Below are 12,383 nucleotides of genomic sequence, written 5' to 3' on the forward strand. Positions count from 1 at the left end.
AAAAGAGTATTGCAAACTCTAAATAATACTATTTGTCCTTAGTATTTATCTAATTTTTGTACACATTATACATATGTACACATATAACATGAAGTTCACATGTTGACATATATCAACCAGAAAACTAAGTTTAATATGTCTGAGATAGAAAGAGATTAAATTTTTTTTCACTCACCTGAGATTTTTGTTGATTATTGCCATTCTTATTCTTTTAAGCAAGACTTCCATTCAATTAGAAATCAACTAGTGTTATTCACAATAGAACAAGCTACTAATCTTTGTGTCTATAAATGTTTAATACTTTCTCTTAATGTAAGTCGAACTTGAAAGCTGAAAATTGCTTTGAAATTGCTTGTTTCTGTTAGTTAGAAATGTATTTTTGTAATTACCAGTACTCAAGTTAACTGTAGCTATCATTTGCTACTTATTTCTCATATGGAATCTTTATAACTTAAAGTTACTGGCAGTAAATTATTTTTCCCTCTCAGATAGTTTCAAGTTTTTAAGTGTTTAAAGAAAAATATGCCTTATCAGTGTTTAAAAAATTGGTGTGGCTGTTACAGAAATATTTAGGCAACATTATTGGACTTCTTTTTAATTTTGTTTTAAACAGGCACATCTTCAAGTCAATCTAATGTACTTAAAATTCCTCCACAAAAACGAACCAGAAGAAAATTAATGCCTTCTCCTTTGAAAACAAAACATACACAAACATCTGCGGTTTCTGAAAGTATGAAGCTCAATGATTCACTCAGCAAAGAACTTGAACCTATTGTGTATACACCCGAAGACTACAGAAAAACATCTCAAAATTCATCTACAGTGCCCTTATTAAAACCACCATCGCTTACAACAGATTATCAGTCCAGTAGTTCAAACATAAATGGTGATAGTTCTCTGAAAATATTATGTGAAGTAGATAATCCTCTCAGCAGGACTAAAGAATATGAACAAGAGGATTTGGACTCTACGTTTATTATATGCAAAGACAGTACCTTGACAAGAAAATTACCTGAACAAGAATCACTATTGAATGATAATATTTTACAAAGGTACTAGTAAATATTATTTGCCAAATTTTCTTTTCTTATTTTTGCTTAGCTTTTAAAATGCGGGTTTTCTTTGACTGTCTGAAGATTTTTTTTTTGATTAAAGAACACTGTCTTGATTATAAAGTGATTGTTCCACCTTCAGAAAATCTTGTCTCTAAATATTAATCTCTCGCACATCCTTTTAAAGTCTAGTTTTTACGTTCAGTTGATCCTCATTACGCTACATGAGTAATACCCTTCAGATATTTAGGCTGTTTTTCACACTAAAAAGTTAAATAATGCAGCCATCATTGGAAGATTAGCATTGTATTATTATTATTATCTTCACTGAAGGAAATTCCATAGTTTCTACTAATTTCTAACAAACTTCTGCTTACTCTGAAGGGCATTCGCCCTACAAGCGGCCAGCATGGCTGACCCGAGTTCGATTCCTCCGCCCCTCTCGGAGAGCCCGGCAAGCTACCGAGAGTATTCGATATGCCAAACACAGTAACAACAAAATCTCCAATGGAGACGTTACTGGGCCTGCTCGAGCAAATCGACGATCAACGGGAGGGCCTTTACCTTACCTTTTATCTTTACTCTGAAATATTTGCACATGTTGATCACATCATCCAAGATAATATATCCTTCCTACTTCATCTGTAATATGATAACTAGTAGAAAATAATTTCTTCACCTTTCTGTACTCTTAGCAGCAACTCTTCTTATGGTGCAAAAAGAGAAAAGACAAAACAGGATAAAACAAAAAGTCCTTATAGTAAAAAATTATGGTCTTCATACATTAATGTCAACTGGTATTTTAGTTATTAAACTATATGCCCTCGTTCTTCTTAATAGTACAAATCTGAAATGCTGTTTGCTTTTTATTTTTTATATTTAGACTAGCCCCTTCATTTTCATCTAAACATCCTTTACCTAACTCAAGTGTACTACCATCCTACATGGCAATGACTGCTGCCGCCAAAAGAAAACGGAAGCTCACAAGGTAAGAGTAAACATAATGGGCTCAGTCTTTATACTTATTCATGTAAGATCATCTCCGTATTTTGTTTCCTACCACCACTTCTTATTTCTTATAGTTAGTCTATCCATTCATACTTAAACATACACATAATAAATTACTTTGAGTGTGGCACTGCATTTTTAGCAGAGATCTTGATGAACCTTGAGTATTTCACCTGTGTTTACAAAAACTATTTCTATTTTAGATTTCTAGAAGTAAACTGAACCATCTTCTAGCCTTCAAAAATATCACTTGATTTTAACTTTTATGCTCACAGTATTTTTTACTTATTTGATGTTTCCTCTTTCAGACATTAGTGAATTTCTTCACTTCTAGTACTGTATTATTTTAACAGATTTTGATAAATACTAAAAATGTAATGAGTGAGGAAACTTCTATTTCTGGGGATGAACATGTAGATTATATTAGACCAAGCTACCTATCAAGAATAACTAGAAAAGCTGCTAAAATGCAACCAGTCAGCTGCTCAAAGACACTAAACTTCAGGGTCTAAGCAAGTAGGACTTCAGGATCTAAGGGCCTCAACGAGCCAGAGAAACAAAAGCTTTTTTTTTATTTTCCAAGGTATTCGTGAAGCTCTAAACTAGGAAGCCAGACTAGTTAAAAGTTGCTGCTGGGGCCAGAGCAATCATACAGTGGGTAGGGCGTTTGCCTTGCATGTGGCCCGGTTGCATGTGGTTCAATCTTCAGCATCCCATATGGTCCCCCAGGCACTGTCAGGAGTAATGCTCGAGTGTGGAGCCAGATGTAACCCCTGAGCATTGCCGGGTGTGACCAAAAAAAAAAAAATCAAGAAAAAAGTTGCTGCTAAGAGGCTAAAATACTAAGTAGATCTTTGACATTCTGGTTTCTGTACCACAGAAATTATTGTTCAAGGGATTATCATAGAGAAATGGCCATGTTGAACACTGTTTTGCTTGAAATTCTGAAACAGGTCTTAAGCCATGCCACATCAATTTTTTTGGGGATAAAAAGGTGATCTATGTCTACTCATAACTTGCCAAAAATATATACATAAGTGTGTGTATGTGTGTATATATATATACACATATATATATATTCGGTCACGATCCTCCCGTTATTCATCGATTTGCTCGAGCAGGCCCAGTAACGTCTCCATCATGAGACTTGTTACTGTGATTGGCATATTGAATACATCACGGGTAGCTTGCCAGGCTTTGCCGTGCAGGCGAGATACTTTCATACTCTCATAATGAGACTTGTTACTTTTTTGGCCATATTGAATATGCCACGGGGAGCTTGCCAGGCTCTGCAGTGTGGGCGGGATACTCTCGGTAGCTTGCCAGGATCTCCGAGAGGGACAGAGGAATCTAACCCGGGTTGGCTGTGTGCAAGGCAAACGCCATACCTGCTGTGCCATCACTCCAGCCCTATTTAGCATTAATACAAAGATAAACATGCTGAGTACATTATATGAGATTAAACCTATTACATTGAATGTAATGACAATACAGTGAAAATTATAAAATTAATTGATTGACTCTACATTTTTATATTGTGGGGAAAAGAGAATAAGATCTTAAGATAATTTATTGGGGAATATTTTTCTGGTCACTGTCACTGTCACTGTCCTCCCGTTGTTCATCAGTTTGCTCGAGCGGGCCCAGTAACGTCTCCATTGGAGACTTTGTTGTTACTGTGTTTTGGCATATTGAATGCATCACGAGTAGCTTGCCAGACTCTGCCATGCGGGTGAAATACTCTCAGTAGCTTGCCAGGCTCTCTGAGAGGGGCAGAGGAATCGAACTGGGGTCAGCCATGTTGGCTGCGTGCAAGGCAAACGCCCTACTGTTGTGCTATTGCTCCAGCCCTTTTTACTGGTAACATTGTATTTACAGATAGTGTATGGTTTTTTGTTTTGTTTTTTTGGTCCACATCTGGCAATACTCGGGTTTCTCCTGGCTCTGCACTCAGGAATCACTCCTGTTGGTGCTCAGGAGACTACATGGAATGTCAGAAATAGAACCTGGGCTTACCTCCTGCAAGGCCAGCATATGACCTGCTGTACTATCTCCAGAGCCACAACACTGTATATGTTTTCAAACTACACGTTTACATTTCTGCAAATTTATGTTACTATTTTCACCTGTATCAAACTACTAATAACTCTCCAACTCTTGGCTCCTACCCTCACCGCTGACAGATCTGGTTTCAGAGTCCAAGGATTTCTTTTGGATATGTTTTGTCCATTTCCTTGCGCTGTTTCGTTATATTCCACATATGAGTGAAATCATCCATTATTTTCTGACTTAATTTGCATATCATCATTTCCTTACGTTCATCCATATTGTTGCATTTTTCTTGCTTTTGGTGTTTGGGTCATTTACCCAGCAGTGCTCAGGACTTATTCCCAGCTCTGCACTCAGGGAACAAACCCAAATCAACCACATGAAAGACAAGCACCCTACCCTCTTACTCTTGCTCTGACCTAACATTTCACCTTTATTTTTTGTTAAATCACCATGAGATATAGCTACAAAGCTTTCATGACTGATGTTCAGTCACAAAATGATCCAACACCCATCCCTCCCAGTGTGCATTTTCCACCACCAGTGTTCCCAGTGTCCGTCCTGCCACCCCCACCCTACCCCACCCTCTGCCTCTGTGGTGGACAATTTTCTTCTTATTCTCACTCTACCTTTGGGCATTATGGTTTACAATACAGATACTGAGAGGCCATCATAGCACTGTAGCACTGTCCTTCCATTGTTCATCGATTTGCTGGAGCGGGCCCAGTAACATCTCCATTGTGAGACTTGTTGTTACTGTTTTTGGCATATTGAATATGCCATGGGGAGCTTGCCGGGCTCTGCGAGAGGGCCGGAGGAACCGAACTGAGGTTAGCTGCGTGCAAGGCAAACGCCCGACCCGCTGTGCTATAGCTCCAGCCCAGAAACCATCATAACTGAGCAATGTTCTTTGTCTGTATGTGCGCATGCGAGCATGCGTCCATGTGGGGGAGAGGGTGTTTACCAGGGCTAATGTAAACTAGTTTACAGATAGACTGTTTATGCTTTGTGGAACATCCCATATGTGTGTTTAGAACATTTAGAACTCCTTTCTCATCCAAAGGAGAGATGGAAATGTGTAGACATGGCCAGAGCGATAGTACAGCGGGTAGGGTGTGTTTGCCTTGCACATAGCCTACTTGAAATACCCAGCATCCCATATGGTCCCCCAAGTGCCACCAAGAGTAATTCCTGAGTGCAGAGCCAGAAGTAAGCCCTGAGCATCGCTGGATGTGACGCAAAAAAAGAGGAAAAAAAAAAGAAATGTGGACTTTAAATTTTTTTTCTGAGAATCTCTATTCATGATATTTAAAAATTTGTATTTTTGCTAGATCCAAATTTGAGTAGTAGAATTAGTATGAGAATTAATTACTTAATGAGTGAGCTCACCATTCTATTTCATTAATTTTACCTCTAATTTTCATTCTGTCGCTTATTTCCACTAATTGAGGTTGTTGACTTTTCTGGTTATTTGTGGTTAACACTTGTTTTGATTTAGATACGACAAAAGCTTAATAGCCAAGAATAGTTTATAAATATAGTCATTATCAAAACCAAATAATTTTCCAAGAAATGACTAAGTGTATAAATTGAATATTTGGAGTGACTTTAGATGAGTTAAACGGCTTCCATATGAGCATCTAATATTGTGAAATAATATTAAAGGACATATAAAGTAATTAAGATTTCTCATAGACTATAAATTGCTCTATTATATTCTCTTGGTGCAAATAAGTAGATCCTGCCATTAACTAAGGTTAAAGAGATTATTGCTAGAAATGTACATAATTACTTTTTTTTAATCTTCCTTTTCCCCAATTAAATTTACATGAACTTGAGTGTAATAAAGTCTGGCATTTTCCACTTAGCAGTTTTGTATACATATTTAGGTGTGTATGTTTTAATGTTTGGGTTTTTTTTTAAATGAGGAGAAGTCTTCATGTACATAGTTATTTTGTTTATTTGTATTGGTTTTGTCTCTGAGAATGAAGTTAAAATCCAAATGACTAAATATTCCAAAGACTTCCCAAACTGAAGTTTTACTCTGAAAGTATGAATATTACATTTTAATCATATAAAAAAATTAAAAATTGCAATAAATATAATTGCAATAAAAGGAAATTAAATCAACAAATGGAAAGATACTCTAAATATTGGGGAAAAAAATAAAATAAAACCTAATTGCACCTAAAAATTAAAAAATAAATTTTAATCATATCAATTTATTTTAAATGACTAGCACACTTTTAACAAATCAGACATATGTATGCTCTATATGTATAAGATTTTATTATATTTATCAGAGTTTGGAAGTTTTGTTCTGTGTCTGGTTGTGAGCACAGTCTAACACCCAAAAATACAGTCTCATATTTCATACATTCTTGGTATGTTTGAAAGGTGTCTCTAATAGTTCCATCTAGAAATTATCTAGATTGAAAAATATCAGGAGTGTTATATTTAATAAGCATAAATTACAAATTAAATATTTTCCTTTATAGTTACGGAATTCTATTTGGCACAGCTATGTAGCACTGTAGCACTGTCCTCCCATTGTTCATCGGTTTGCTCGAGTGGGGACCAGTAATATCTTTATTGTGAAACTTATTGTTACTGTTTTTGGCATATCGAATAAGCCACAGGGAGCTTTCCAGGCTCTGCCATGCGGGCAGGATACTCTTTGTAGCTTGCCGGGCTCTCCGAGGGGATGGAGGAATCGAAGCCAGGTTGGCCATTTATTTTTAAAAGTTTTTTTTTTTTTCTTTTGGCTTTTGGGCCATAGCCAGTACTCAGGGTCTAATCCCAGTTCTGTGCTTGCCTGGAGGTCTCCTCCCAATAGTGCTGGAGAAACACGCAGTGTTGAATCAGACCTGTGGCCTCCTACGCATTGCTCATTGAACTATCTCTCTGTCCCCTCATAATCTTTAACATGATTTTAATTTGCACTCATACCAATTTTTGGTCTTTCATGCTTTAACTGAAATCTTCATAGCATAAGTGTAACATAGCATAAATATCAAACATCCCGTCAGTGAAATAGTCTGAAACCTAATACAATGTGTTTGACACATCAAATACATGTAAATATACAGCTTAATTTTATTAGATTTTAGTTATTTTCCAGAGATGTGAATTGTATTCAAATAGATTGTTCTGGGGGGCGGGAGAGAGAGTACAGCAGGTGCAGGGCACTTGTCTTGCACGCAGCTGATCCAAATTTAATTCCTGGCACTCTGTATAGTTCCCCAAGCCCACCAGGAGTAATCCCTGAGCACAGAACCAGGAATGAGCCCTGAGCAACACTGGTGTGACCAGAAACAAAATAGAAACAAAAAGATATATTCACAAGTCTTATTTAAAACTGAAGCGTCTTATTTACAGCTTTAAAACTAATTACAGGGACTTAGTACAGGAGATAGTGCACTTGCGTTGTGTGCAGTCCCCGCTGATTTGATCCTTGGCACTGCATATGATCCCCAAGCACCACCTGTGGTCACTCCTTAACACAGAGCCACAGATATCCCCAAACCATCAGAAGCTATAATTCCCACGCCCCCACAACAAAAAATTCAGTTATACAGAGACATTTTTCAGAAGTAGCCAATGACATTGTTCTTGTACTTGAAATGAGATTACCAAATGACCGATAAAGAATTTTTGCACTAAAAAACTAATATATATGTATTATTAAAAAGGAGTATTAGTGCCCAAGAGATAGCACAGGGCTTGAGCGATAGCACAGCGGTAGGGCGTTTGCCTTGCAAGCAGTCAACATGGCCGACCTGAGTTCGATTCCTCCGCCCCTCTCAGAGAGCCCGGCAAGCTACCGAGAGTATCTCTCCTGCGTGGCAGAGCCTGGCAAGCTCTCCGTGATGTATTCGATATGCCAAACACAGTGATAACAAGTCTCATGATGGAGATGTTACTGGGCCCGCTCAAGCAAATCGATGAACAACGGGAGGACCGTGACCGTGATTAGTGCCCAAAATTTATTTATATTCATTTGTTTAGAATATTTAAGAATAAAGAATTTCTACCATTGGATTTTGTTTACCTTTATAATGTAGTACATATAATCATTTTGGATAGTTCTCATTTGCACTCTTTGTGGGGGGAATTGGGCCACACCTGGCTGTGCGTGTGGCTTACTCATGGCTCTGTGTTCAGGGATGACTCCCGGCAAGCTTGGTACACTGTATGCAGTGCAGGGATCAAACCAGGGTTACCACATGCTGGACAAGTGCCTCAACACTGTTGTGTCTCTCCAGCTCCCATTTGCATTCCTGAAGAAAGTAAGCACAATCACCATTATAATTGCCATACTCACATCTCTTAGAGACTTACAGAAAATTTAGTAGATGAATTGAGTTACTTTTCACTGCACTCAGTATACTCAGTCCTGTTTCTTTTCTTTTGCTTGCTGTCATCGCATTACCAGTTCTGACTATTTTCAATGAGCATACAACTAACTCATCTCCTCCCTGTTTCATAACATATGCTCATATCACTTTACTACACGGTTAGTGACTTGCCAGAAATCAGCTGGTTGCCATCAGATAGGAACTTCCAGTTCCTAGTCAAGTTAATATCAACTTTTAAAAATCGAGCATTTATCCTTACAGTCAAAAACTTCCTTGTGTTTGTATGAAGAGAGAACATTGGTCCCCCTCTTGAACCCCAACTTTACCTATGAAAATACAGTCATCTCTAGTGCTAAGAATGAGTGCTAATTTTCAGGAACAATCCAAATCACCTGTTGTAAATTCTTACCAGTTCTCTTGTAAGCTCAGGAACCTATAGCTCCTTGTGTTTAAAATACCTGTGGCACCCTTTTTCCTTCATCTTGTGTCATTTTCTGTATTTGTCTTATTTTTCACCTTTCAACTATGTCAACCATAATAAAGTTTCCAGGACAATGATTGTTTGTGCCTTATCAATTTATGAACTATACCACAAGTCCATATATCATAGGCGTTTAGTCAACTCAAATTGAATGCAGTAATGTTCTTAGACTGATACAGAATTTGGAAGATAAAGACCTGGAGCACTAGTACAGTGGGTGGGGCATTTACCTTATACACAGCCAACCCAGGTTCAGTCTCTGGCATCCCCTGTGTTTCCCCAAGCACCTCCAGGAGTAATTTCTGAGTACAGAGCCAGAATAAACCCCTAAGATTTCTGGGTTTGGCCCAAAAACACAAAAAAGCTTATGACATAAGAAATATATTTATTTTCATTTCTACCATTTCTATAATTGTAATAATCACAGAAAAATTATTACAAATGCTTTGATTTGGAGCAATAGCACAGCAGGTAGGACGTTTGCCTTGCACACGGACAACCCGGACCAACCCTGGTTCAATTCCTCCGCCCCTCTCAGAGACCCTGGCAAGCTACCAAGAAAGTCTCACAATGGAGAGGTTACTGGTGCCCGCTTGAGTGAATCGATGAACAACAGGAGGACAGTGCTACAGGACAGTGCTTTGATTTTAAGAAAAGTAGAAAGGTTTCTTTTTTTCCTTTTTTTTTTTTTTTTTTTTTTTTGCTTTTTGGGTTACACCCAGTGATGCTCAAGGGTTACTCCTGGCTTTGCACTCAGGAATTACTCCTGGTGGTGCTCAGAGGACCATATGGGATGCTGGGAATCGAACCTGGGTCAGCCTCCTGCAAGGCAAACGCCCTACGTGCTGTGCTATTGCTCCAGCCCCTTAAGAAAAGTTTCTAAACAGTCTCATCAGTCTCATTGTTTATATTACCTCTGATTAAGATTCTCCAATAATTTAATATGTAACATGAGCTTAACTTTTTACCTTTCATAGTGTGCCCCTTTGATGCAGAGCACCATGAAAATGGTTTATTTCAGAATACTTGCATGTATCTAATTATAATATATTTGAATGAACATCATTTAAAATGAAACATGACTAAAATTCCCTACAAATCAAAATTTATTTGGTGTTGTCTTTATTCTTGTTTTGGACCACTCCTAACAGTGCTCAGGAGACCATGCAATGCTGAGGATCAAACCCAGAACTCTTTCATGCAAAGTGTGCACTCAGCCTCATGAACCTCTCCTTCCCATCTACAATTATTCCTATGGAATCTAACAACTTAAAATGTTTCAGTATTTAACTTTTTCTTTCCTCATTATTGCATGTCAAATATCATTAAACTTAGAGATACAAAAATCTTTTACTAAAATTAAAAAATTTCCCTTCAAGTTCTGCGTCAAGTACATCAGTAACTGCTGAAGTAAATTCTGGATTTGCCAAACGTATTCGACAAGATGCTTCAACTGATAAGCTCTTACAAGAAAACAGACCAGTGACAGGTATGTGCTAGCTTTTATTTTGATGTCTAATAATATGACTATCTCACAAGTATATAGTAACTCACATTTTTGCATTGTTTATAGAACAATAAAAAGACAATGCAAAACAGAATTCCCTTTCATATATGCATCACCTTTATTACCTAGTAAATGTAATTATCCATTATAAAGATAAGGATACTTAAGATACAAAATAGGAAATACTCAAGATCTATTATATCTGTATTTATACACAGGTGTTTTATGATGTAGCCAGAACTCAAAATCAAAACTCATAACTATGTTCAACACCTTTTTGTAACATGTTGTTAAATAGTTAACTCATAATTGAAATAATTGGCTATATAAATACTTGGCTAATAGTGATAAACTGTGCACTATAGATAAAACATATCATTTAAATTTTTTTCTTAGCCTGTGATTTTAATAGTTATTTTAATACCTCTATCTCATTTGTGCATTGATTTCACTGCCAGATTTCAGTGTGTAACAGTTATTTTGAAATTCCTTAATTTGGATAAAAAAGCAAAGCAGGAATCACATGGTGACAAAACCACACTACAGTTGTTTATAGACTGTGGTGTCCCAGACTTCTCTGATACAATAGTTCCCAAGTCTTTGTTCAGGAAGCACTTCTTACTACAGTACTTGTAAAAATAGTCTTTCAGCAGTTCCAAAAGAAGGAAAGTATATGTCATCGTTTATTCAGTGATTTTGATGTGTCGGAAAATTCACTTCACAATATTCAGAGATGAATCTCCACTCTTGAACCAAAGATATTAATTTCAGAGATGCGGCTTAGTGGTAGAACACTTACTTTCCTTGTGTGAGGCTGGGGTTCAATCTCCAGCACTGCAAAGATGGAAGGATTTATTAATACCTGAAGGTATTAATGTTTCTTAATTGTTATGATAAGTTTGAGAAATTTTATGGTGAAAAATTTTGAATGATACTGTCATTGTAATTATATATATGTGTGTTTTTTTATTTCTTCTCTAGAATATAGAAGAAACATCAATAAAATAAAGCCAAGCATGGTTAGACAATTTGGAAGGAATATTTCAAAAGAAAATTTGAGATAAGCCATTTAAAAATCAACAAAAATGAAACTGACAGTCTACTTTTTAAAAGAATTTGTTGACAGTGCCCTTCGAAATTTTATTTTAAATCTTTGAAAGAAGGACATTTTGAAGCAAGATTTACCTAATACATTTTTTTTTTCAGGCAGAAAATACAATTGTTTTTTTAAATGTTGACTCTAAGCAAATAAAAACTTTCAACAGAAAAAGTTTTTATTTTCGAAAAATATTCACTGTCCTTCATAAGACCTTATAAGTCAGCGTGGTGGCAGCTTAGTGAAAATGTGCTAAGACATGTTGGTTAGGACATTTTAGAAAATAACAGTGTTTTAAATTACCTGTACTACTTTTTAAAATAAGGAAAATTTAAAAATGATCAATTACGCCCCAGAATGTCTCTGGCTTTCCCATGTTTTCAATCATATGTAAGACTTTCTTTAAAAAAGTATTTTGATGTATAAATGTAGATATATATATGTGCCTATAGAATTGTAAATATTATTTAACTATGTCATGAATAAAATAGTGACATTGTTTTTTGTTACTCGGTGTATTAAAGACATAAATTTTGTTTGTTACTTCTCATTATTACCCCTAACACACTTAACTATTATCTCGTATAATATGCAGATTTTGTGTATTTTTATCCCAGATTAGATCAAAGAGGTGTAACAGATGAGTCATCTGAAAACAACGCATAGGTTCCAAACAGATAATGAAAAAGTGCTTTAATCATTCCTTCTGTTATCAAAATGCATAGGCTTTCCACTTAATCATATATTCCTGTTCATCTGCCTTCTCTATCCAACCTACACAAGAAATCAAAGTCAAATGTACTGTAATTTTATACAGCCTAGGATTTGTTTC

The 12,383-nt window shown here is 36.4% G+C and overlaps 1 protein-coding gene across 1 annotated transcript in view; it reads left to right on the forward strand.

Moving 5' to 3' along the window:
* The window catches only part of KIF18A (kinesin family member 18A), a 70,955-nt gene extending 58,973 nt beyond the window's left edge, over positions 1–11,982 (forward strand). The window contains exons 14-17 of the mRNA XM_056137121.1: positions 614–1,052; positions 1,936–2,040; positions 10,328–10,437; positions 11,437–11,982. Of these exons, the coding sequence (XP_055993096.1) occupies positions 614–1,052; positions 1,936–2,040; positions 10,328–10,437; positions 11,437–11,519 (737 nt within the window). The 3' untranslated portion in view covers positions 11,520–11,982. The remainder of the gene's footprint in view (positions 1–613; positions 1,053–1,935; positions 2,041–10,327; positions 10,438–11,436) is intronic.
* Positions 11,983–12,383: the final 401 nt, after the last annotated feature.

This window comes from Sorex fumeus, unplaced genomic scaffold (genome assembly GCF_029834395.1).
Source record: "Sorex fumeus unplaced genomic scaffold, SorFum_2.1 ptg000007l, whole genome shotgun sequence".
Lineage (NCBI taxonomy): Eukaryota > Metazoa > Chordata > Mammalia > Eulipotyphla > Soricidae > Sorex > Sorex fumeus.